The sequence below is a fragment of the Molothrus ater genome, chromosome 11 (assembly GCF_012460135.2).
Source record: "Molothrus ater isolate BHLD 08-10-18 breed brown headed cowbird chromosome 11, BPBGC_Mater_1.1, whole genome shotgun sequence".
NCBI classification, from domain to species: Eukaryota; Metazoa; Chordata; class Aves; order Passeriformes; family Icteridae; genus Molothrus; species Molothrus ater.
The window spans coordinates 16,407,945-16,434,358 of record NC_050488.2 but is presented as its reverse complement, the minus strand read 5'-3'; the positions used below and the strand labels follow the sequence as shown (position 1 = coordinate 16,434,358).

The following is a 26,414-nucleotide window of genomic DNA, read 5'->3' as shown; positions in this document are numbered from 1 at the left end:
CTAAGGGCAGTGAGATTCTTGCTGCTTTGTTGATAATGTGTGAAAGCCTGTTAGTATCCATGCCAGTTGAAGGAGTTCTGGATCCTTACCCCTGACACACCACAGCATCACTGGGCTATCCATCATCACAAATGATTATTCTGAAAGGCTGATGATCAGCATTCAATGTGGCCCAGCTTGTTTCTGATTGACAGAGAGGAGGGAAACATCTGTTTCCAGCCTCTTGCTCACCAGTGTGGATACTGATTGTGGCAGATCCTGCCTTACCTGGGGCACCTGGTGTGTGGTAATGACCAGGAAGGCTGATGAGCAGAGAGATCCATCCATCCATTGTTGTTGTTGGGTGCCACTGTTGTTGTTGGCAGTGTTTTTCTCTGTTGTCCAAGCCAGCAATAAGCAGCTGCATTCCCTTCCCAGTGCCAGGCTCTCAGCCTGCAGTGTGTATTTGTTTACCTGGAGCAGAGCTGTGCCCTGCTTCAGTAATTGATTTTATGTGTAACCTTGTCACCATCACCAGCAGTGCTCTCCAGGTCTGGGTTTCAGGAGGCTGAGCAGTGATGAGTCACTCGAGTCTGTGAGTTCAGGGAATTACTTGTTGGAAGTAATATGTTAAATAGTCCCACTGATTTATTGAACCAAACCATAGCTGTTTCCATCCCAGCCCCAAGGGATAGGAGGTGAAGGACATATTGGACTGCTTTCCATGTTCTAGTTTCTCTTCCCTTTCCACCCTCTCTAGCCCAGAGTTTCTTCCTCCTTTGCAGGGAGTTGCACAGACCTGGGATTTAAATTCAGATATGTCACCATATCTGAATATGTCAGCATTGCACACCCCCCCCCGAATCCAGCACTGTAGCTTTAGGCTGGCTTTTTTCTTTTCCTCAGCAGGCTTTGTTCCTCCCCACTCTGGGCCCAGTTCCATATTTTACCACCCTGTGGTCAGATCCACATTAATCAGCTCCCCTGGAGCTTTTTCCCAGTGTCAGGTTGCAAGCAGGGCTTCAGCCCATCCTCGGTGGTCTGACAAGTCCCCCCAGGGCAGGGGCCAGGCCTGGTTTTTGCTGTTTTTGAACAGCTGCTCTCTTTACTGCATTCTTGTAACCAGAGCTTTCCTGGCAGCAGGCTGTGACAGCAGGAGCAGTGCACATTGCACGTGCTCATGGTGGCTGGGGGCACAGGCAGGTGTCATACACCAAGTGGCTGCCACTCTCATTGTTCATTGCTTCCTTTCTCTTATGCTTGAAGATTCATGGAGGTTTTTTACCCCACCAGTGCTGAATCTTGTCAGAACCAGCCTAGGGATTGAGCTGTCCGTGGGTTAATTATCTCTAGTTCAGCCTCATTTCTCTGCTGCTGGTGGTCTGCTCCAAACCTGAGTGAGGACAGGCTGCTTCTCATTGTGTAGCATCAAGGTGAGACAGGTACAGTGAAGTGCTGTGAATAAACAACAAAATGTAAAAGAAACAAAAAATTAGTACCCCCATGGAACAGTTCCTGTTATCTGTGTTGCTGGAATTTGCAATACCTTGATAGAAATCAGTGGAATTACTCTGGATTGATCTTAATTTAATTGAAACAGGATCTGTGTGCTGATGGAACATTCAAAAGTGAGTGCCAAATTTTAAAAGGCTTTTTGTACCTACCTGGTGGGGTTTCAGGTGTACCTGGAGGAGATTAGCTGCTAACAGCCAAGATCTACATGTCTGTGTAGGCTCCTGACTCCTCCTGAAGCACCAAAACACCCTGTGAGATCTGTTCGAAGTGGGGTGGAAAACACCTTTGTAAATCTTGGCCTGATTCCTGCTGCAGATTAAAAAAAAAAAAATCTCCTTTGATAATTACCTGGGTCGCTTGCTGAACTGCAGTGAACACACAGAGTGATGATGTACCAAGGCTGTCTTTAGGCTGTGGGGGCTAAAGAATAAGGATTGCAGCGCTACAAGTATCAGCTGGCTCTGAAACTCTAGAAAATAAACTGTACTGAGATATTTGTAAGTTGATGTTGGCTCTTTTATGCTTAAAGTGTTTGTTTTTATTCACAGATGATATAATTCCGTCCGAGAGCAGCTCCTTGTCAGACACAACCACCTATGATGATGGTATGATGCTTATCCTTTTTTTCCCCAATAAGTTTGTCCATTCAGAGATGTTTCTTTGACTTAATGTCCTTTAGCATGTCCCATCCCTGGAAGTGTTCAAGGCCAGGCTGGACAGGGCTTTGAGCAAAAACATTTAGAGGAAGGTGTCCCTGCCCATGGCAGGGAGTTGGAATGAAATGAGCTTTAAGGTCCCTTCTAGTACAAGTCAATATATTATTCTGTAGTTTTGGTGGCTTTTGATGATAAATTACTTTACAGAAGAGGAAAAAATAGCTACTCAGGAATGTCATTCCTCTTAATGGGTTAGTTTCTGAAAGGTTCTGCAGCTCTGTGAGCTGACCTGAGTCATCTTTAGAGAAGGAAGTTGGTTTTAACATGACCAACCTGCAAGCTGAGGACACTGAGTGTCAAATACATTGTCCCTAGGGCCTGGCCTAGAACTGAAGGACTTACAAATTGGGAGAATTAGCCCAGCCCTTCTGCCCTCACAGCTACCATAAAACTTGGAGAAAGAAAGGTGCAATAGTCACAGATACTAACGCTCTATTTACATTTATCTGTTCCCTGGTGAGCTTGCATCTTGCACGGGGTGGTGTTTGCTCAGCTTACTCATTTCACACACACACCCACAGACACACTCACACCCTGTTCCACAAGGTGGAAAGGACTTGGCCTGCCTCTCCCTTAAACTGGATAATCATCATTTGGGGACAAACATTATCTAAATCATTACTCACTTTTCGGTTTGGGTCTGATTCTGATCTCACTTTGTCCCAGTTTTAGACTTGTACAAACCAGGTGGTGCCATAAAATGGATTTACACCTGATTCCTGCTTGTACAAGTAGAAGTGGAGCCAGGCTTGTGAACGTGTTCTCTGTGATGCTCATCCTGCATTTATATGTATTAGTTGGAGTTTCCTGTTGGCTCTGTCGGAACCTGGTTGTGCCCTAAGCAAAGTGAGAACAAGGATCAAACCAGCATCTTCCCAATTGCCTTCAGCCAAATGTGTCTGTCAGTTGTCTTTGCTCATTCAGTCGCTTTTGAAGTCAGTCTCTTTCAGGTTGTGTTTCAAAACTAATTCTTAAAATGTCATTTTCAAGAGCTGGAAGGTGAAGGAAAAGAACTGGCCTTTGCAGAGGCTGAGCTTGTCTGCTTGGCTCTGGAAAGGATTGCTCTGCAAACAGATCTTTTCCCAGGAAGTTCCATTCTGTGATCTGGCATAGCCCCAAGCTGGGTGTAGTCTCATAGGAGTTGGTGCTGCTGGGATCTGTAGGAGCCTCCACAATGTCCTGTCTGTGTGGAGAGAGCTCAGTGCAGGCAGGAAATCTTTTCTAGGTCCACAGCTCCTGTCATTGTCTCTGTACTGCAAAGTGCTTCTTCCTTAGGGGCCACAGATTTGCACACAGGGCAGAAATATCAGGGATTTTGCTCTAACAAAGTGCATATTCCTTTCCAACAGTCAGTGAATCACTTCCTGCAGCAGCACAGAGACCCAGCTCTGCACAGCTTTCTCCAAGACTTCCCCCGCCAAAGTCCCTTGGCGTGGAGAGAATTCATCTCAGGAAGTCATCCATAAACGAGCAGCTCTTGGAAGGCAGACACTCCAGGTAGGCAAATCTCACTGCTGCTGCACTCTGCACCTGCTGCCATGAGCTGCATCCTGTCCCTGCTGAGCATTCCAGCAGAGCCCACTGCCTCCTTGCTCTTCTGGCCTTACAGGCTTTGGGGATGGGAGCTGAATTTCCTGGCTAGGAACAAAAGTGTGTATAAGCAGTTGACAGAGTATCTCAAACCAAAGAGCAGTGTAGTTTTTGTGAAGACGTTTGAGATGGGTGAGAAATATAATAGCAAGGGCTGCATTTCAGGAGTTGCTTGTGCTGTCATTCTTTGTGTCAGTTTCTGGGTTTTTTCAGTGTTCATTTAACAACTTGTCATCTTCCTGATGACTGTGCTTAGTAGATTCAGGCAGCACCAAACCCTACCCATCCCTCCTGATGGGTATCAGTATTTCAGCAGGTACATTATCAAAGCAGACATCATTCATGTGAGACCTGATGGAGAATTCTCTGTTTACAAGCAGAGTTACTGGGATTCAGACAGCTTCCATCATTAGTGTCAGCTGTGTCTCCAGCCCAAATCTATGGGATTTGAGCACTTTATGAGCTAGAACAGCTCCATGGAGCACATCAAGAGCAGTAGGTTTGCAGGTGAAGAAAAAAGGAAGTTTATTATCTGACTCCAACATTTATAGTTTTCCAAAAGTGACAGTGGATTGGAGGTGACAGTGCCACCTCTCCAATGACACTGGACAAACCAACAGCCCATCAAATTTCTCCTCCTCCATAAAAGAATGCAAAACAATGAGCTATTTACAGAAAGCGTGTGAGAAAGAATGTAAACATCCTAAGGGTTAGAACATCTTAAAAAATCAGGGCGACATTCCGCCCTTCCTTTTGTTTCTCCAAGACTTCAGCTGCCCACGGTGGGTGTGCTGTGACATGTGGGGGGGATGTTTAACCTCACTGTGTCTGTGTGCCTTGCTGCAGGGAGGTGCTCTCGGCGCACAGCAGCCCGTTCCGCGCGCTGGAGCGGCCGGCGCCGCCGCAGGGCGGCAGGAGCATGCCCACCACCCCCGTGCTCACCCGCAACGCCTACAGCAGCAGCCACCTGCAGTAAGAGACCTGGGCTCTGGGTGCCACACAGCCCTGGGGAAGCACAAGGGTGAAAGGAAATGGTGTTAAGAGGCGGAGGGTTGTTGGCTGTGCGGCTTTCCCAGAGGTGGGGTATCAGTGTTTCAGCTGGTACATTGTCAGAGCAGACATCATTCATGTGAGGCCTGATGGAGAATTCTCTGCTTGCAAGCAGAGTTACTGGGATTCAGACAGCTTCCATCATTAGTGTCAGCTGTGCCTCCAGCCCAAGTCTATGGGATTTGAGCACTTTATGAGCTAGAACAGCTCCCTGGAGCACATCAAGAGCAGTAGGTTTGCAGGTGATTGTGTGATCATGTCAGATCTGGTGCTAGCAGCTGTAGCCAGTGTAAGGATTCCCACTGCTTTCAGAATATTGGTTAGAGATATTATATTGGGAAGCCAATCCACAGTGGAGAAGGAGAGATGCTAAGAATCTTAGAATGTTATCAAAAGCTCAAGGTTTGTTTGGTGGGGTAATGCAGCCGTGAGAGACAGATCCAAAGGAAACCCATCTTTGCATGTTCTGCTCCAAGCTCATTACTTGTCTAGGCTATTCCTTTTAGAAAGGAATGGAGATGGAGATTTCCGATGTTTACATGATGTTTACTGATGGAGAGTTCTCTGTTTGCAAGCAGAGTTACTGGGATTCAGACAGCTTCCATCATTAGCGTTGGCTGGGTGTATCTATGGCATTTGGTCACTTTATGAGCTAGAACAGCTTCATGGAGCATATCAATAGCAGTAGGTTTGCAGGTGATTGAGGGAGCCCTCCCGTAAATCATTACCAAATGTGTGTTTGTGACCTTAGCTCAGTGTGTCCCTGTCACAGATTAACCTTGCTCAGCCTGACAGATTATTATAAGGCAGATCTCCTGCTGTTGCAAAATTCAGCCAAACTGAGTCCTGTGCGTTGCAAATGCTCTGTGTGCAAACATAAGGCAGGATTTGCGTTGTGCTCGGGCTGGGGAGGCAGCTGACCTGTCCTTGCATGCTCTGTGTGTTTATTTGTGTGAGACTTGCCTTTAACCAGCCAACATCTGCGTTGCTCTAGGCCAGATGTTTCCCCACGCCACTGCCGGCAGCGCAGCGGAAGCCTGGAATCGCAGACACACCTGCTGTCCGAGGCTCCTGCTGACAAGCCAGCCTTCTCCCTCTGCAAGTCCCAGCGGAGCAGCAGCACAGAGATCCTGGACGATGGATCATCCTACACCAGCCAGTCAAGTGCAGAGTATTACTGCGTGACACCCACTCCCAATCCCTATTACACCACTCAGACCCTCGACAACAGGACCAGGGGCCGGAGGCGCTCAAAGAAACACAACATTTCCGCAGCAAGTTCAGGGAGCATGCCAAACCTGGCACATAAGGACGCCCGCAGCGCTGTCTTCCACAAAAATCAGGAGCAGCCTTCCTCTAATTACTACATTCCTGGGTACTGCCCTTACACTGAGCCCGACGTTTATTACAACGGGGGGTACGTTTATGAGAGTGACACGGAGGGGCAGTACAGCGTGAACCCCTCGTACCGCTCGTCGGCGCACTACGGCTACGAGCGGTACCGCGAATTCCGCTCCTACCACGAGGACGAGGTGGACAGAGTCCCACACAACCCCTATGCCACCCTCAGGCTCCCCAGGAAGCAAGTTGCTAAAACGGAGCACATAACCAAAAACATTCACAAGGCCTTAGTAGCAGAGCATCTCCGGGGCTGGTACCAGCGTGCCTCCAGCCAGAAGGAGCAGGGTCACAGCCTGCAGGCGGGCTTTGAGTCTGACAGAGGATCTCAGAGGAGTTTGGGCTTTGCTGCTCTGCAGACGCCGTGCTCGCCCAGCAGTCGGGTGTCGTCTTTCTCTTCGGGTAAGGTCTGATTTCATCTGTGCCCAGTGCTTTTGTAAACCCCTGCTGTGCTGTCAGCTCTGCCCCCTGTCACTGCCTCGGTGATGTCAGCAGAGCTCTGTCCTGAAAGGTGGATGAGGAGCCAAGTAGGATCTTGTTCTGTTCTTGGAAGGAAAGTCTTGCTTGTTCTCTTCTCCTAAGGGTAAATCAGCCTTTTGCTCTTTGTGTAAGCACAGTAACCCAGAAAAGTTCAAAGAGCATTTGAGTTTGACAGGTATATTTAGCAACTAGAAGGAGTATACAAAGCTTCATGCCATGTGAATGCAGTGGCTGTGATGGCTTCCAAAATACAGCCCAGTGAGCATCACTGACTGTGTCAGAAAGCACTTTAAGAGCTCCAGAGTACCACCTGTACAGTGCTTGCCTCCCTACAGGGCTTGTAAATCATATTTTGTGTTTGCATTGTCTGCCTTTGTCCCGCAAAACCCCATAGAGATTGCTGATGAAAATTTTCTTGTTTTCCTCAGCTGATATAGCTGAAGAAAGGTGTAATTTGTTGTAATCCTTTTTTTTAATTGCAGCATCTTCTACAAACACTGCTGGGAACTGGAGAACCCCCCTTGCACTGGGACTTTCAGACTACGATACGTTGTCTCATTCCTCCTACACCAGCTGTTATGGGAATGTTTATGGCAACCTTCCTTTGCAGAGCAGGTGAGTAGAATACATGAAGATTTTCTGCCCTTCCTCCTGCATGTCACTGGCTCTTAAATCTGAGCAAATCAGCTTGATTTCAAATAGCCAGGATGAAAAGTATTTATAAAATTGATGTTGTGAGGGCAGTTTTCTGTGTGGAGCAGATGAGCTGTTCCACCACTAACTGTACCCCAGCACTGAAGGAAGTGGGGAGCAGTCACAGTCAAGGATGAACTCAGTCACAGTCAAGGATGAACTCATTGGTTGCACAACTTTTTCCTGTGGCTGGTGCAAAACAATCAAACATCCTGCCCTCCCTGGTAGCTGTGATGCTCTGGGCAGTGTTGCAGGCAGAGCTCACAGTGAGCTCAGTGCCTCTGGTGGGGGGAACTCTCCTCAACCCCATTAGGAGTTTCCCAGGACACAGTCCTGTTGGGTTGCTGAAGCTTTAGTGCTTGTACTGATAAACTTTTGGGAAAGCAAGGAGAGGAAACACCTCTCCAGCCTCGTGTCTGAGGTGGTGCCACGTCTGCCAGGTGCATCCCCTTGGCAGAGCTGAACCTGGGAGCCATGGGGGATGTGCTGCTGTTTGCTGACACCCCCTGCTTGTGGGGGCTCTCCCCAGGGCTGCAGAGAGCCCAGGCTCTGCTTGGTCCTTGCAGGAAATCCTGCAGCTCTCTCTGCTTCTGCCTGGCATTTTGGATGTGTCCCCCCCACTGCAGAGCACTTGGCTGTGAGGACAGAAAGCTCCTGCCCTGGGGAATGACTCTGCCCCCACAAATGCCATCACATTTAAATACACTTATGCTCAGTGTAATAAGTACCCCACGTGTGCCTCCTGCTTTGTGGGTTGCAGTTTATGCTTGCTGCCAGACCGACTTGTGTGAAAATACTGAATTTTTAATTCTGTTTGTTTTAAAATAAATGAAAGTGTAAGGGAATACATAAAAGCTGCTGCTAGATCCTTTTTTTTCTAAGCTAAGTGCTATGGGCTGTTTTACTGAAGTGATTTAAAATATCTATGGCAACAGTGTTTAAAAATACTGTTTCTACTAATTTTTTAATTTCTCATAATTGAGCTTTGAAAATTCTGCTTGTATTAGCAGCTTTATCTAAATGAGGTTCATTAGCTATTAATTTTCCACATTCTTAATCACTTGTCTGATTGTTCATCTGCTTTATTTTCTACTTTAATGCGATCATGGCAAACAAGCAATCAGTACACCCAACAGTCTTGACAGTGCTCAAGGCCAGGTTGGATGGGGCTTGGAGCAGCCTGGTGTAGTGGAAAGTGTCCCTGCCCAGGGCAGGGATGTTGGAACAAGGTGAGCTTTAAAGTCCCTCCAAGCCAAACCAGTCTGTGATACTATGGCAGCTTTGAGCAGCTAAGATTGCTCTTGCACACAACTTTACTGATTACAGCACAAAAAACGGGTTTGTGCTTGGAGGCAAACTCAAAATCACCAGCATAACCTTGAGCCCAAGGGAGATGCATGAATTCCAGAGCCTGGGGAGGACCCTCAGCTGAGCCTGGTGCTGTGTCTGTGTTGCAGGACCTACGTGGAGCCGAGCCAGCTGGGAGGGGACGAGGAGGATGGCTTGGAGGCAGAGCTGCCCAGCAGTGAGCAGAGGCTGTTCTGGCACGAGGACTCCAAGCCCGGGACGCTGGTGTAGCCCCCGTGCCGCCCCTCACTCCCTCCTACCCCTGCGTGCCTTGCACAGAACGCCGCCACTCCGGGGCCCACCTCGGGTGGAACTCGCAAAAGGAACAAAAAGAGGAAGCAGGCTGTTGGTTCTGCTGGGAAAGGTGGAATTCAGCATTCAGGGGGACTGTAGCCAACTGACAAAGTCTTACCACGAATGGCGTCTCTTTGTGAATCCGTACAGCCCAGGGCAAGCCACAGTTCATCGACGAGCAGATGCAGCACTTGGTTGAAGTATTTATATTTAGCAAGCACTTTTTGGGAAGATTGGAAGGTGTTGAAGGCAAACCTCAGAGAAAATAAAAAATAAAAAATGTGAAAAGGAGACTCTTATGGAAAAACCAGGAGTTTTAAGAGCACAAGTCTGATGTCTGAAAGAAGAAGAAAAAATGAAAATTTATTCTACCATGGCTTATGAGGACCTGGAAGAAGTTTCATAGGCTTATGAAGGATAGATCTGTGTGTGTGAGTGAGGCAAAGGATGACTGAATCAGTATTGGAACATTACTTGAAGGAAGGCTGGAGTTTTTTTTATTATAGAGGTTTGAATGAGTCTGTCCAGTTTTTGGAGTGTTGTCAAGAGTGTTTGTTAGCATCACAAGCAAGTTCTGGAAAGAAAAACAATTTGCTGACACATACATTGTGTAAAACCAATAGCTAGTTGTGGATTTGGAAACAGAAGGAGTGAACTTTGAATTCTCTTTTCCATGATAAAACATAGTTAATAATGGCCCATTTAATGACCTTTCCATGGTACAACCTCACTGTGTGGAGAAGTAGGCAAATTTTCACCGTGGCTGCATAGTGGCCCCTGTTCAGCGGTGACAGTGACACATTGCTGTGCCACAGTGGGTCAGGGATCCACAGTGGGGAGCCCCAGGGAACAATTTGGGAGCAGTGGCCAGTATTTTAAGGTGGATGCAAACACAAACAGCCAAGTGGGTGCCTTAAAATGAGGGGCATTAGGATTGTTCCACGAGTCACCTGAACTGCCAGGTGCGTTGCAGAGTCACTGAGTGACAGAACAGCCTTTTCACAGAACCATTTGTGTAGGAAAAAAACATGTGACTGCAGTCTAGTTTTAAGAGGGATAAACCTACCTCAGGTCATCCATCTGTAGGAACAAACTGGCACAGGGTTATCCTGCCTGATTCCTGATGATTCGTCTGCATATGGTAAAATCTCTCTCGTTTCTCAGCTGTACTGTGCTTCAGGATTCCAGAAATGGTGCTCTTTTGTTCTTTTATACAGAAGATTAGTTACTCCTTGTTCATATTGTGAATAGAAAGGTTTCTGATAAACTTTTTTGACGTTTTTTTACCAGTATTCCAGAGCATGTAATATATACAGAAGGACACACTTGTTAAGCTGGTACTTAGTTGTTTGTATTATTAGAGTCGCAATTTGGAATTAAACGAACAAAAACAAAATAAAAAATAACTTATTTCCTTGGTTTTGCATATTTGTATAGCCTTCTAGAAATGCGAGAGCTCTTTTTGCTTATTCTTTTACTACTCCTGAATTTTTTAGACCTATTATTTTGTATAGGTCAATAAACTGAAAAGTGTGCTACCAAAACCACTTCAGCATTCCTCCTGTTTCTCCTTGAGTGCTTGGGAGAGTGCAGTGTGTGTTATTTCAGGGCTTTGAAGATAATCATTGTGCTCTGATTTCTTTTGGCCCGTGGTGTTGGCTGGGGTGCAGAGGGTCAGTGGTCTCACTTGAAGGAAGGTTGGCCCCAGGCAGGTCAGAGATCCAAAACAGCAGAATATCAGGTCAGAATTTCTGCTTCTCCATCAGCTGTACCGAGGGAGCCAAGCTGGGCTCTCTCAGCATCCCTCCCATGTTACAGAGACAGAGGTGTCCTTGTGTTGTTCAAAATGCTTCTTGCCCATCTGTCCTTGCACTTAGGAATTGCCACAGCCTTTCCCATTTGGAACACGGCTTTTAGGGTTTGTGTTGCTCGAGTGCTGGGTCCTCTTTGGAGTTGGTGCCCCCTGAGACACCCACCTGTCTGTAAGAGTGACTTGGCTTTCAGATGTACAACTGCTTCTGCACCCTGGTCACCCAGTAGCTGAGGTTATTCAGTTTTACTCTCCTCTCTTCAGAGTTGTCGTTCCCTACTTTTTGAGGTGCCCATAAACTTCACAACCACCACTGAATTTTATTCTTTTTTCCAGGTTGCTGGTGGAAATAGGTGTTTAAAAAACCTGCAGGTGGGCCCATTAAAATTACCCCCCTGACACTACAAACCAGCAGTGCTTTGAGCAGGAAGCTGAGTGGTCCCAAGTCTCCAGTTCTTTACCCAGAGCTCATGGAATTAGCACTATCAAAGCTTTTCCTACAAAAAGGAAATGAGATGTGTAACAAGGCTTGTTCCCTATTTAAAGCTTTGTTTGCAATCCTTTGTTTTAATGCTGTACCCACAGAATTTTGTGTTGGCTTTTCTGAAAGCATTCAGGATTTAGCTCAGCCCAACACATCCGTGTTGGCACAACCCTGGCACTCAGCCTGGCTTGTTGGGACAGCACCAGGGTGATTTTGGATGCAGTTGTTGAGAAAATGGGGATTTGAGGTGGGTTTGGGTTGAGGATGATCTGCTATATTTGGGGGTATTGTGTATAAAACCTCTAGGGCCAGAGTTCAGAGCCTGGTTGCAGTTTCCAGTTAGCAAGAGCTGAGCAGAGGAGCTGGACATGGAACAGGGGTGGTGGAGCTGTGGCTCTCAAGCCCCTCTTGTCATTCTCCACATGCCTGGCTCTACAAGGGTTTTGTTTTTAGGAACTTCTATGAAGGGTGGAAATACAAAGTGAAGAAGGAGGCCCAGAAGAAGAGAATAAGAATGTCCAACTTTTCTCAGATGTTGCTTAGGGTCAGTCTTGGGTGGCACAGGGAGAGAAAGGGAGACCATGATGTCTCTGTGGCATCTCCTGCCTGTCAAGGGAGCTGCTGCTGCACCCAGTTGTTGCCATTTGTTCCCCAGGACCTTTAACTTCGCCCTTTACAGATTCCCAGCTTGCTTTGTTGAGTTTCTGGAGTGATGTTTTGATGCAGATGTACAACTGTTCACAGAAACAACTGCAGCTGAGGAGGTAATAAGGGCATACTTGTAATCATGATCTTATTTGTTCACAGCTGAAATACAAATTGCCTGTGCTTTGTTTGAATTCCTATCTCATCTGTGTGTAGCTGTTTAACCACAGCCTGCCTCACCAGGATAACTGAGGACATCTAGTGCCTGACAGCAGAGTTGGAGAGAGGAGCCTTCCTGCCTCGTGTGCTCCTCTGGAATCCTCCCTCACCCTTTCTTCCAGTATGAAGAAATATCAGAAATTCTTATTTGGTAATATCAGAACAAAGCCAGGAGGTGAGCAAGGTGAAACACCTGACCCAGAGGCTTTGATTTTACAAACATCTCTCTCTTCAGAAGGTAGATGCTGCTGATGGGAGTGTGAAGGGGAAATAAAACCCCACTTAAATCTGTGTGTAGTGGAGTGGTTTTGAGTGCTTTGAGTTAAAAAGAAGACCCAGTCCTTGCCAGGAATCCTTAAAAAGGAATTTGGGCACTGAGCTAAAATAAGCCATGCCTGATATTTTTAATTACTGTCTGCTTCTTCTCTGCTGTTTTGAACAAAACCACTGAGATATGGGAGGACAAGCACTGATAGGAGTTGCCACGAGCCCTGTGGGAGGCTGGTGTTGGACATTCCTCCAGTGCAGGGACCAGGAGGGATGAGGCTCAGGCCAGGAGCCTCTTCTCCAACACAGGAAAATCTTTTTAAGACCACTGATCTTTAAAATTCACCTGACTATACTGATGTGAAACTTTCTGGCCAAGGTGACTTAGTCTGTGACTCTTGCAGGTTTCTGCTGACTTCTCCTTTATGATCTTGGGCTTGCTCAGCTGAAGTGTGAAGAATGCAGCAGCAATGTTTGTAACTCCTGGGTGGGTGAGAAGCCTCCACCGTGACCCAGCCCATCCCAAAACGTGTGTAGGAAATCCTATAAACACTGAAGGTTTGCTCCATCTTCTGGGCTTTGGGATCATTGCAGGAGAGCTCCTCAGCCTGGGGAGAAGCTCCCTGTGCTTGCCTGGCACTGTCTGGATTGTGTTCATTCTACTCCTAGGAAGGTTTCTGCATTCCACACTGTTCTTCCATCTCCTTTGTACTTTTCTGTCATATTTAATCAATTTCTAAGGTATAAAACTGACAGTCTCAGCTACAGCAGGGCCTCACCTGCTGAGTAGTGAAATCTCTCTCAGTGAAATCTCTCCCAGGACAGGATTGATCATCAAAGTTTTTTACCCTGTGCTCTGCTGGAGCAAATGAAGCCTGAGGTGACATTTCCTCCTTGGAAAAGGGGCAGTGTGAGTTGTGATCAGTGCTGGTGGCCCAGGAAGACACATGGCACAAAGGTCAGGGTCTCAGTGACACAGAAGCAAGACTCCTGGCCAGCAGCAGCTCCTTGCCATCCATCCACCTTGGTTATCCCTGCCTGTCCCCTGTGATGAAGGGAATCACCATAAATCCTTCAGCAAGTCCTTGACTGCAGAGGGATGTGCTCTGCCTCCCTGGGCACCTCCTGCCCTGTTCCAGCACAGCAGGAAGGAGTCTCGATTTCTATTTCATCATTAGAGTGCCATCACAGAGCTGCAGATGGAGAGGAGTTTGCAGCCAGCCAGGGCTCAGCTGGAGTAACTCTAGAAGAAATCCTTGCACCTGCTGCCAGCCTGGGGTTAGGGCAGGACGTGCCCCATGTGTGCAGAAGGAGGTGGCCACGTGGCCTTTGCAGCATCACTGCCTGTGGGCGCATTCTGGTGGCAGGAGGACACGAGGTGTGGGGCTGTGATAAGTTTGGGTGCTGTAAAAGAAAGATACACCCTATTTCAGTGTGAAGGGTGACATTGTTTCTTAGGATGAGCCTGTTTCTCATCTGATTTGCTTATGCTGAGTTCAGTGTTTCATATAAATGTGGAGGTGAATGCTCCTTGCAAAGGTTTTGTTGTTGCTTCTTGAAGAATCCTTGACATTGTGTTATTGCAGTTCTGATTTAATAGTGCTGCCAGGCAACACTGGGAGTGAAAATACACATTTGGCCTAAAAAGAGAGGGTATATTTTAACATTTAATTCTAGCCACTGCTTTTAGCAAGAGGCTTTTGTCACTCCTGGGTTTGGTTTTTTTGTTTTTTTTTTTTTTTTCTTTTTTCCCTGCAAACCCAGAGTACAGAAAAATTGTGAGAATAAAGGTTGAGTTAGCAGTAAATAATTGCTGAATTGCACATGCTGTCACAGACAGGTTCTTGCACAGTTTTCAGGGAGGTGAACGTCTTCTCTCAAGGTCTGAGCTTGCACTTCTGATGCAAGTATTGAATCTCTGAGCCTGTTTTGCACAAAGATTTGGAAGAGCAAGCCCTCTGTTAGTAGCAGCAAACATTTGGGTGAATGCCCATGGGTAGTGTGGGGTTCAGCACCGTGTTTGCCTCGTGCCCAGGCCAGCTGTGCCCATCAGACAGGAGCCAGTGCTGCCCCAGGCTCTCTGTCCCCAGGCAGGCCCTGGTGCAGGGCTCAGTGTCCCCTTGTGGTGGCCACAAGCAGCCTCAGCTCTGTCCCAAAGCAGGTGAAGCCACACTGAGGCAGCTCAGGCACCTTTTGGGTTTGCCCATGGGTGAGAAGCCCCAGGCTCAGTCCCTGAGGTCGTGGTCAGGTAACAAACATCATGAATTGCCTGCTCCCCATAAAATAACAAAATTACTCATGGTCTTTCACAGACCTGGTTTTATTCACCACAGGCTGGTTTTCTACTCCTTTTGGCAGCTGTTAGCACTGTGCTTTGGGAAGAAGAGGTAACAAAGCACCACACAGGGATGAAAACATTCAGGTATTTACAAGTGCTTCACCAAGGTCGTGTAAATAACAAGCTGGGAAAGGAAAATACCAAGTGAGCAGAAACCAGGGCTGAGTGTTTCAGCATCTTGCCCATGCTTGTGCCACATCTGGGAGCAGAAAGTCCCTCCTGTAGCCACAGAGCTGCTCTGTGTAACAGAACATGGTGCAGAGCAGCCCCCTTGGCTGAGCTGGAGGTGCTGCTCCAGCCTCTTCAGAGTGTGGTCAGTAACAAAATGCTGGGAGATTGCAGGGGAGGTGTGGTGCTGTTCAGTGGCAAGCAAGCCCAGAAAGTCACTCTTTGGGAGTCAGATTTGGAACAGATTTTGGCTCTGAATGCAGCAAAGGTTTGTCCTGGATCAGCCCAGGAGCAGCTCAGTTGCCTTTCGTGTCATCTCCAGACCCCCACCAGCAAAATCTCAGTGTCAACATTCATATGTGGGGCTGGCTCCTACCCCAAAATCATGGGGGTTTTGATATTTTTAATGGCTTTAAACAGTTGAAATGATTTAGAAATCCATTTGCTGATTATTTAACCCTTTTTAATACAAACCTAGGCATACACATCTGACTTGCCAATGCATTTCCCTACAGGATTGCTTTGGACAGGCCACTGTGGGTGGTCGGTGCCCTGCCCCAGGCTGAAATGTTCTGTCCTTGATTTCTGTCAGGACCAAAGTCTTCTCCCTGCTCCCCTTTTCTCCCAAGACTTGTTAATGTTTTCTTTTCCCTGCAATCAAGAAGGTGGATGATGACAGAGGTCGTTTCCTACTGCACAGGTACTGTAGCTGCTCTCAGATTTCTCTAAAAATGGAAACTAAAATAAATAAATAAATCACCAAGCTCTTTTGGGGGGGGGGGGGGCAAATTAGAAGCATCCAGGTCCCACTGAAACAGGAGATGCAGCTCTGTGTGTTTCTCTAGAGGCAGAGGAAATTACAAGACATCAACACAGCGATGATGGGAGAGATCATGGGAGATGATGAGAGATCTCAGCACAGTGAAATGTGGTTGGTTGAGCTGGGGCAGCAGTGGAGGGCTCATATCCCCATCCCTCTGCTCACTCCTGCCCTGACCCAGCCTGCTGTGCCTGCTGCTTCTCACAGGGTTTGGCTTTGCAGCTCCCTGTCAAGCAACTTGGGCAAAATACTTCCAAAGTCAGGCGTCCTTACTCTATTTAAGCAACAAACTTAATCTGATATATTTATATCTGGAAGAGTTTGGAGGTGTGGTGGGTGATTTTTTTTCCCCTTGGTGTTTTTCCCACAGGGTGTCTCTGTATGACTGCTCCCATTTCTCAGTGGTTGTTATTGTTCAGATCCCATCATCTGACCCTTTATAATCCCTGTATTGGGTTACACTGCATTGCTGGACATGCTTGCTGTATGCTACTGATTGTCAATTTTAGACTCTCCTATCAGCCTAAGAGTTTCTTAAAAGTAATGCAAGGTTGTGTTACATGGGCACATTCCCTGACTCCTTCCAGTGGCACTTGGAAATGCCATGGATTGGTAATAGAGGGGGGATTTATGTGTGGGGGGATTTATAAACCAAAAAAATGAAAGCCAACATTATAGAAATTGCTCTCCAATATTTGGCCACAGCATGTGGCAAGCATCAATTACCTTAAAAATAGAACAGTTTTAGGCACTTGAAACATGGGATTGAAACATGGGCTGCCTCCTGTCAAGTGGTGACACAGCAGTCAGGCCTTGCTGATATTCAAGTGAAGACCTTGTCAACCTTTTGGCTTTCACGAGGGATAGGTTGGAATTTTTGAAGAGAATGTGTAAATGAGAAAAAAAATCAATGAGGTGAAGCAATCCTGCAGGAGAGGCTCCTGGTTTCATTCCAGAGTTCACCCATATGTGAGTGCCTGCCTTACAAACAGTGAGCAGTGAGTCTGAATGGTTCACTACCAAGGGCAGACCTCTTCCTCTGTCAGTGTGCTCTTGAAGTGCTTTTGGTTAATGCTTGTTGGGTACCTGCTTCGTGTGAGTTTTGAGCTGCTCCTACCTGTAGGAGTTGCTCTGTGATTGCTGCACAATCACAAGAGGTTTTCAAACACCCAATAGAGTTCTCAGTACCCCTGTTTTCCTTCTCTGGTCTTGTGCTGGGGCTTTGAGTGCAGCTCTGGCACAGCACAGCTCTTGCCTCTGGTAGCAGTGCAGCAGCTTGTTAGCCCAGGGATTCCTGAACAAGGGTCAAATTGGTGTGGAAAGAGCAAGTGTCACCAGTGGAAGTGGCTTTCCTGTCTTAATGAAGGTTGAGAAATGTGTGATTATTTTGGAAAGCTCTGACGGGAGCACCAACAAATGTTTTTGGGAAGAAGATGGGAGTTTAGATTTGGAAAAGTGTTTTAGACCCACTGTGAACATGTCCTCACCTCCAGGGTGTTGTTTGTTGCTCTAATGTGCTGTTACCAGAACACCAAAACACTAAGCAGTGTGTTAGGAAAGGAAGTACATCCTGGAAAAATAATTTATGGAGGAGAGACCTAAGGTAGGCAAAATATGATACCCACCTTGGAAATCTGTGGGATTAGCACCCAAGTCACCAGGAGAGGTGTCACCAGGCAGCCCCTTGCTCTGCATCTGATGGGGAAGGCATCATTCCCAGTCTAGAGTTTCCTAATGGTGGTAGTGACAAGTGATATATTTCTGTTAAAGAGAAAAAGTGGTTTTCAAACACCTGATAGTGTTCTCAGTACCCCTGTTTTCCTTCTCAAGAGGACTTCATGGGTTTGACCCTGCTTAACTTAGATGATCTGACAAGACCATGGCCCAAGATGGCCTGGCTGAAGATCATGGAAACCCAAGAAGGTGGCATGGGGCTTTATTTACAGGCAAGAAATTAGCAAGTGAGAAGCAAGCACTGAACAGACAGCCTCTGGGGCCCAAACTGCATGGTTTGGGAGAGCAGCATACTGGCTACTGAGGAGCACTGATTTATTTGAGAACATCAGGAAACCATTTATGGGTTCTATTATGGGCAGCAATCACGGGGAGTAAGAGCTGCTGGAGCAGATAGATTGATGTGTGGGTCTGTTGTTGTGCTTGCCACTGCATGATATAAAACAAGGATAAGGACATCCCTGAAATACCAAAGGGGCAAATGGAGCCATTGCATTCTTGGCTTGTTTAAATGACAAACATTTATTATCTTTTCCTTTGCCACTTATGCTGTTCCTAAATTTTTGCCCTCTTCCCTGCTGTGTAACAGCATGAATCAAATGAGGACCTTTGGATAATGGACTTTTAATAGAGGTTAACAGGGCTTAGAGCTCCATGTTTCATGTTACAAAACACAGCAAAGAGACACCATCATCATGCAGAGCCTATTTTGCTGCTGGCAGACTCCAGCAGAGCATGGCTGAGACTGTGATGAGAAATACGGTTTAAAAATTGGCAGGGCATGGTTTCAGAGCCTCTCCCCCATGGTTTTGCTCCTATGGAAGCTGCATTTGCGAGGTGAGGATTTGATTTGATACCCCTGCAAAGAAAATTTGAAATTATGAGAGGAAATCTTCCTAATCCAATGAACGGCCCAAACTGTGAGTAGCAAAATTAGCCAGGCTTGCTACTCTACTGTTACAAAGAAACCGTGCACATGGTGATGCTGCAGGTTTGCTGTGTGAATTTAGCAGCCTCTAAAATATTCTGAAGAAAGAAGGAGGCACTTGGATGAAATGGACACCTTACAAAAAGAGGAGTTTGGGGAGTTACGTCAGGTCTACAAATATAACAAAGAAAATCTTTGTAGTTGCTTATTAATTCTGAAAAAAAAAATGGTAAAAAGTAGGAGAAGGGTGATCTGGAGATGAACTGTCAGCCAAGAAGAGTTGATGGTGCAAATGATGTTCATGACAGGGCCAGGCCAGTCAAGAAGCAGGCAGTGGCATTGCCCCTGGGTGGGAGCAGGGATGTGCCATGGGAAATGCTTCCCTGGGAGCACTCAGCCTGCTTCAAGGGGCTGGTGCCTGTCCTTGCATGGACCTCTGTCCCCAGGCACAAGGGGCACGCTGTACCAGCTCTACCCTCCTTTTTTCACCTTGGAGGACTTTCCCCAGGCCAGGATGTGAGGTTTGGGAGAAGTCACCAACAGAGGGTGGCTGCACTCTTACCAAACCCCCTGTGACAGTCAGCCAGGGCTTAGACCTGGCCTAAGGACAGTGCTGGGCCTGTGGTCTCTGGTCCTTTTGAGATAGATTTGAGATGTTATGGACACAGAGACTTTTCTGATTCTTCCCAGGGGCCAGATTTCACCTGCACATCTCACAGGTGCCTCTGATGTGCCTTCATCCCGCTCTGGTGATTCCACCCTGAGCAGTGCAGAGTCCCAGGAATCCTCTGGAACATGTCTGTCTTCTGCCTCCCTCAGTGGGGGACACACCAGCTGCACTGAAATGTCAGAAGGGTTTGCACAGCTGACAGGTTGCTGAAAATGGAGCATCGCCATAAATTCTCTTTATCCAGCCAAGTGCAGCTTAATATAGACTTAGCTGCACGGGCTGTGCCCCACACTGAGCCCAGGAGCTGCCACAGCTCAGGACCAAAACATGAACTGGTCATTTTAACCAGAGCAGCTACTGCTAGTGAGGAGGGAAAAAAAGAAAATCCTTTGAAATTTATCTTTCTCTTTAGGTTTAAAAAGTGTTAGAGGAAGGAGAGGAGAATGAACATGTCTGAACTTGGCCAAAACTCCGATGAGGACGTGTGTCCTGAGGACATTGATGAAGATGAAATCCTGGCTAACCTGTCCCCTGAGGAGCTGAAGGAGCTGCAGAGTGAGATGGAAGTCATGGCCCCAGACCCTGAAATCCCAACTGGAATGATACAGAGGGATCAGACAGAGAAACCCCCCACGGGCAGCTTCGACCACAGGTCCCTGGTTGACTACCTGTACTGGCAGAAGGCATCCAGACGCATGCTCGAGATGAGAGAGTTCCTGTCACCCTCTTGCCCTCTGAGGTAACAAGCAAAAATCACAAATATTTATTATGCATCAGCAGCGGGATCTGTTTTGTAGCTTTAATACCTTAACCTGCCTCTGCTTCTTACGTAAGGTAGAGTACAAACAAATGTAGATTAATCCTAAAAGCCTCATCAGTGATAGAATCCAGCTTGCACTGATGTCAGGGTTAGTAACTTTTTAATTGCTTTTCCCAAATATTTACTTAAGCTTTTTAATAGAAAAAAATTCCTAATTCTGATTTGAGTGAAGCAAATCACTGAGAAACTGTCACAAGATCAGTTTTGGAGGATGTAACTCTAATTAGTTTGATTTTGCATATGGAAGAACACCATGTTGCTTTTCCATGGAAGATTATATTAATCATACAAATTAAATTATTAATTGACAGAATTTAATGACTTGCTGGAGAAAAACCCCAAACCACTGTATTTTAACAAGGTGAAACATTAACAACCAAGCATGCAAACTCTTGAACTAGTTCAACCATACTCAATACAATGCTTAAATTTATTTGACTATCCCCATGACTTTGAACTAAAGTTAAGGTCATACTTAGATATCTTTCAGGATGAGGGCTACACTTAAAAATAGGTTAATAGAATTGAAACTTGGCCAGATGAAACACATCCATACTTGAATGTGAAGTTCACTGGAAGTGAATTTGAGGTAACTGATTTATTTTACTTTTGTTTTAAATATCAGTGGTTTGCTAATACACACCAGTGTGGCACATCCCAGACTTCCCAGGGCATGGGCTGCCTTTGGAGACCAGGGGAAATCTGTGGGATTTTTTCTCCTGCACTCTTGTGCTCAAAGAAACAATTTTGTAACACTTCAGAGGTTAAATCTGAAACCTGGGCGTGGAGCTGGCTGCTGCATTCACAGCTGGTCCATCAATCCCCATCCCAAACCCATTCACCACCACAGCCTCAAGGGCAGAAGTGTCTGGGACCATTTTGTCTGACTTTGGGTGCAGCACAAGCCATGGCACTGTCCTACCTGAAGAGAGCAAATCTCAGGGAAATAGCTTGATTTTATTAGTGCTTTGTTAGCATTTCTCTCTGATGGAGGAACAGCTTGCAAAAAGATGCTTGACAAAGAAAAATCTAAGCAAGGAGTGTCTCTGGAATTGGTAGATGTTTGCAACTAATTTATTTGAATGGTAGAAGCCTCATTGCCCTGCAACTGCTTTGTGCAGGGGCTGGTTTCTTATCTCTGGCCTCCAAACTGAGCTACTATTTTATCTTCAGTGAGGTGCTGCCTTAGGTGTGATGCTCTGGGACTGCCAGAGCAGGTGGCCCTGTTGTCCCTTGTGCTGGATGATTCCACAGTGGTCACAACTGCCCTCTTCACTCCTCCTTGGGCTGAGCAAACCATCAGGGGGTCACCCTGATGTCCAGTGCTTTGTGGCATACAAAGGAAACTTTCTTGTCAAAGAAATTATAAAAATTACACTAAATCCAGAAAGAGACTTTGGATCAGAAACTCTTAACCCCCAGAAGGGTTCAAAGACCATCTTAACATATCATTAAATATGTTCAGGATTTAATTGTTAGGACTTAATTTAGTAGGCAAAGATGAGAAACTGGTTTGCAGCCTCTTTGGAACAAGTTGTTCCTGTGTTCCCAAGCAAGCTGGTACAGCCTGAATTTACAGCAGTGACACTTTTAAGGATTATTCTCTATTGTAGGGGCAATGAGGAATCTAAATCCAGCTGCTACGTGTTTATTTGAGCAGAAAGTTATTGTAGCAAAGATGTCTTGCAACTATTTCAGCTGTGAGGTTTTGTCTTCCTCAGAGAAGTGCTGCGGAGGAGATGGAAGGAGAGGCCGGCAGCAGTGGCGAGGTGGCTGGAGGGAGAATGCCAGGACCAGAGGGAAAAGAGAGACATTACCAAAATGAGCACGTGTCTGAGTCAAGAACACAACCTGGGGACACAAAGACAGATAGAAGTGATAAGGAGAGGGTGGTGGAGGAGGATGAGAAAGAAGAAGCAGAGGAGGAAGAGGAAGAGGAAGATGATGACGAGGAAGAAGAAGAAGAAGAAGAAAATGAGACTGAATTGGAAACAAAGAAGAATTACACCAATGAGAACAGTCACATCAACCAGATAAGTCAGAAGTCAGGTACAGAACCAGGAGAAATCAAAGAAAAGCCTAAGGAAAATGAAAAGAAAATATCAAAATTGAACATCCCCCAGAAGTTAGCGCTGGATACCAGCTTCATGAAGATAAGTGCCAGGCCCTCAGGAAATCAAACCAATTTAGAAGACAGTTTGGAGAAAGTCCGAAAAAACAACCCGGACGTGAAGGAGCTCAACCTGAACAACATAGAAAACGTCCCCAAGGAAATGCTGATCGATTTTGTCAATGCCATGAAAAAGAACAAGAACATAAAAACGTTCAGCCTGGCCAACGTGGGGGCTGACGACAACGTGGCGTTCGCGCTGGCCAACATGCTGAGGGAGAACAGGAGCATCACCACCCTGAACATTGATTCCAACTTCATCTCTGGCAAAGGCATCGTGGCCATCATGCGCTGCCTGCAGTACAACGAGACGCTGACGGAGCTCCGCTTCCACAACCAGCGCGGCCTGCTGGGCCACCAGGCGGAGATGGAGATTGCCAGGCTGCTGAAAGCCAACAACACCCTCCTCAAAATGGGCTATCACTTCGAGCTGCCGGGGCCCAGGATGGTGGTGACCAACCTGCTCAGCAGGAACCTGGACAAGCAGAGGCAAAAGAGGCAAGAAGGGCAAAGGCAACAGCAGATGAAGGAGCAGAAAGAGTTGATAGCGATGTTGGAGAATGGACTTGGGTTGCCTCCTGGGATGTGGGAAATGCTGGGGGTACCGCTGTCCCAGCTGAGGATGCAGGAGCCTCCACAAGCCCCCAAACCCCCTGTCCCTGCAGCTGTGTCACTGAGCAAAAGGCAGGAGAACACGAGGCCACCAGCACCCGAGCAGCCGTGCAGGGAGAAACCCATCAACTTCAAAGTGGTCAAGCTGAAAAAAATTCAGCGCAAACCCCTCGTGCCAGAGTACGTGGAGCCTGCTGAGAAAACCAACCTCAAAGACGTCATCAAAACACTTAAACCAGTTCCCAGGAGAAGACCCCCTCCCCTGGTGGAAATAACCCCGAGAGATCAGCTCCTCAACGACATCCGCCAGAGCAACGTCGCCTATCTCAGGCCGGTAAGTGCAGAGTGCTGCCTCTGACGGGGGGAATGGCACTCACCTGCTGTGCTCTGAGCCCTGGCTGGAAGTGCTGGGCTTTGGCAGGGCTGGCAAATGCACCTGCACGTGGCATTGTCACCCTTTTGTGTCAGGCTGCCACTCCTGGTGGGCGGGTGGTTGTTTTCCAGCAGCACTGAGGTACGGCTTGCACAGGGAACTCACACCAAGGCTGCAGCCTTGTGCATCCCCAGCTGCATCCACAGGGTAAAAGAAAGGAAATTCACTCAGGAGGTGAACAAACCCACAGAAACTTTACCTTTCTATGCTCCTAACAGTGTATTAGTTATGACAGGCCCATGCTATTGTTTGTTTCAGGAGTACAACAGGTATTATGTTTTTACATCAGTCTCTCATAAACCCCATGTTTCTCTGTTCAATATCTGTGTTTTTCCTTAGCTCTCACTTTACACAAGAGAGCACTTGGCACATTCTGAAATCCAGCCTGGACTCACACTCTGCAGCCCTGCTCCTGCCTGCCTCACCCAGTAACAAGGAGTGTTTTATTTTAGTGGTCCTTAGCTGCTCATTCTTCTGTCTGTCCTTATGTAGATCAATTGTAAAATTCTAGTGGTAACAGGAAAAAAAGAAATTAGATCCACCAGCAGTGAAGATGGAACAAGGTTGTAGGAAGAAAGTAGTGGTACTGTAGGGGGTTTTATATTTGTTTTCAAGTAAAACTTTGCCACTGAAAATTGGCTCACTGGTCAACTCAAGTGAGCTCAAGATCATCCTGACTTTAGAATGCCAGTCCAAAACTGAAAACTACCTCTTGGGTATGGTCTCACTTGGGTACCAAATTCATAGGCTTCTTCTCAAAATGCTGGGCACCAGATTTAACCTCTTGCTCTCCTGGCCTGTTATATTCCCTTGCATTGATTCAAGACATACTAAAACCTGGCTGGTGTATTTGTAGCTTGATGCCTGTTTGTGTTGCCAAGGCTTGAGGAAGAGGACAGAAAATCCCTTGTAGTTAAAAGTAGACAAGTAGTATTTTGTAATTATAATTTCTTTCAATATTGACATTTTAATATAGTGGGCCTAATTTTTCTTTCATTTATACCTACAAAGAAATAATTATTTCCTCGGTAATTCCAGACAGAGTAGTTTGTCCTGATATTTTGGCAGGTGCAGGTTCTGCAGTGACCTCAGATTCTGGTCCAGGATTACCCTAAACATTCTGTCCTGTAGGCAAGGTTTGAGGTTCTGAGTTTCTGCTGACCAGTCCAACTTGGCTGCAGCCAAGGCCTCTCCCCAGGGCATTTTTGGCCTTTCTGGGCCAGTCTAGGGTTTGCATTTTAGTTCCACATCCCAGACAACAAGACCTGCTTGTGGACAGCTCACAGATTGTGCTGGTGACAGCAGGTTGGTCCAGGGCTGTGGGAGCTGCTGCCTGCCCAGCTCTCAGGAGGCTGGAGGACAATGGAACTTGTTCTCTGCCAGGCACTGCCCTTGTTTTGGACAGCAATAGTTGGGAAACTTTGGTGCTGCCCTATGCCAGAGGTGATACTGAACCCCAGCCATTCCCCCAAAATGATCTGGAGGGTTTTATCCATGAGAGCTGGGGGTTTAAAGATAGACAGATCAATTAATGGTGCATCCTAAACATGCCAGATAACAATTGCTATCCCAGCCCATGGAAAAATGAAACTATGGACACATTCTGGAGGCTTGGGGTGGTTTGTTTTGGTGGATTGTTTGGGGATTTTTTGGGTTGGCTCTTTTTTGGCCTCTGTCATCAGACCACCTGGCTTGGATTTGGGGCATTAGGGTGTTATTCTGCCCATCCTCCATGATCTTGGTAACTCCTTTTTGCCTCAATTCGCTCAGCTTCATTTCTGAAATGCAGTTTTGCTGCTTGAGCTGAGTTGGGTGTTTGTTCTCTCTGTGGGACTCAAGGCCTTCAGACCGATTTCCTGGACCTTAAGTATTGCAAACATCCAGTAGGGCATTCCAAACAAAAGAGAGCTCCCAACCAGAGCTCCTTGGAGTTCCCAGCTGTTATATTTTAGTTTCTGGGGGTTTGTATTAGACTAAATTGGCCTGGTAAATAAGGCTGAGAAATTTCCTCCTCCTAATACTTCACGTCCTTGTCCAGGTGCCGTTGCCAAAGCAGCTGGAGTGAGAGACCAGACTGACCTGAAGAAAACAACTTGGAATAAGGACTACTCAAGTTTTGCTTACAACTGTTTCAGCAGATGTTTTCTGCAGAACCCAGGTGGTGTATTCAACTCTTTGGGAACAAAGCTTGTGATACACACTTGTGTAAGTGTGCTGAAAACGGCTGGCATGGGAAAAGTCAGTGCTAAGTGTTTCCATCAGGTATCAAACAATCCTGCTGCCATCTGTCTGCCAAGTGGATGTGAGGCTTCAGATTGTTGTGGGAGTATTTTCTCAGAGGCATCAATAACCTTGTCTTTCTAGTTTGTCAGCAAACTATTTTGCTTCCACGTTGTCCTTCTGCTGCCAGATTCTGCAGGAACACGCTGTGCTTTATCTTATCTTTCTTTTCACACACATGCTACTTTATTACTCTCTTGTCCATGAGAAATGTATTTGGTTTCTATGTATACAGCTTCATTTTTTAGGCTAAGGAAACAGAAATGAAATAAAGCTCTCTCTGTAAGAGGTGTGCAGCACTTCCATTGCTAACAAAGCACTCACAGAACGACTGCTCTGGTACAACAAACACCTTCCAAGCTCCCTCTATTTCAGAACAGTGTCTAGTGGTTATTTACCTGATCAGCAGGTAAATCAGCACCTGCTTGAGAACTGTGATGTTCATTCCCTGTGATTCACCTGTCTTACTGCAATCCTTAATTGCAGCCACCTTGGAGAGCACTGAAATGCCATTTTAGGTCTCTCTCCACACTGTTTTTGTGGCAGGAGGCTGAGCCTCACCCCTATTCCAGCGGTTTAAGAAACTCCTAATTCCTCCTAGTATGATGTGTGAACAGTGTGTCACATCCTGGCAGGGCTGGATTTGAAGGGGTAAACCCTGTATATACACAACTCAGTTTTTCCTTAATATTTTTGTGATTTTTTTTTCTCCTCCCTCTTTATGATCACATTAAGTTCTTCTGCTGCCTTTCTTGTAAAGCAGCTACAGGTAAGTCACACTCTTGTGAAATACATCCACAAGAAACCAATTGTTTTAGGGGCTTTTTTCTTTGTTTTTTAAAGCTATAAGACACAGGGAAAGAACTCTCCTTTTGGACCCTCCTTTAGGAAGGTCCTAAAATGTACCTTCCTGTGGCTGCTTGGTCCAAAGTCACAGCTTTGTAGCTCCTGGCA

At 46.5% G+C, this 26,414-nt stretch overlaps 2 protein-coding genes across 3 annotated transcripts in view; both read left to right on the top strand.

Moving 5' to 3' along the window:
• FRMD4B (FERM domain containing 4B) overlaps positions 1 to 10,606 on the top strand; it is a 125,052-nt gene extending 114,446 nt beyond the window's left edge. For both annotated transcript variants that reach the window (XM_054516092.1, XM_036391285.2), the window contains exons 18-23: positions 2,043 to 2,099; positions 3,560 to 3,707; positions 4,647 to 4,772; positions 5,845 to 6,650; positions 7,211 to 7,343; positions 8,879 to 10,606. In XM_054516092.1, coding sequence (XP_054372067.1) covers positions 2,043 to 2,099; positions 3,560 to 3,707; positions 4,647 to 4,772; positions 5,845 to 6,650; positions 7,211 to 7,343; positions 8,879 to 8,999 — 1,391 coding nt within the window. In that variant the 3' untranslated portion in view covers positions 9,000 to 10,606. The remainder of the gene's footprint in view (positions 1 to 2,042; positions 2,100 to 3,559; positions 3,708 to 4,646; positions 4,773 to 5,844; positions 6,651 to 7,210; positions 7,344 to 8,878) is intronic.
• An 8,851-nt stretch (positions 10,607 to 19,457) lies between these two features.
• Positions 19,458 to 25,445, top strand: LMOD3 (leiomodin 3). The gene is given in 4 exon segments (XM_036391010.2): positions 19,458 to 19,847; positions 19,850 to 19,884; positions 21,687 to 23,081; positions 25,219 to 25,445. Coding segments are annotated over 4 exon segments (1,716 nt in total). The 5' UTR covers positions 19,458 to 19,588; the 3' UTR covers positions 25,246 to 25,445.
• Positions 25,446 to 26,414: the final 969 nt, after the last annotated feature.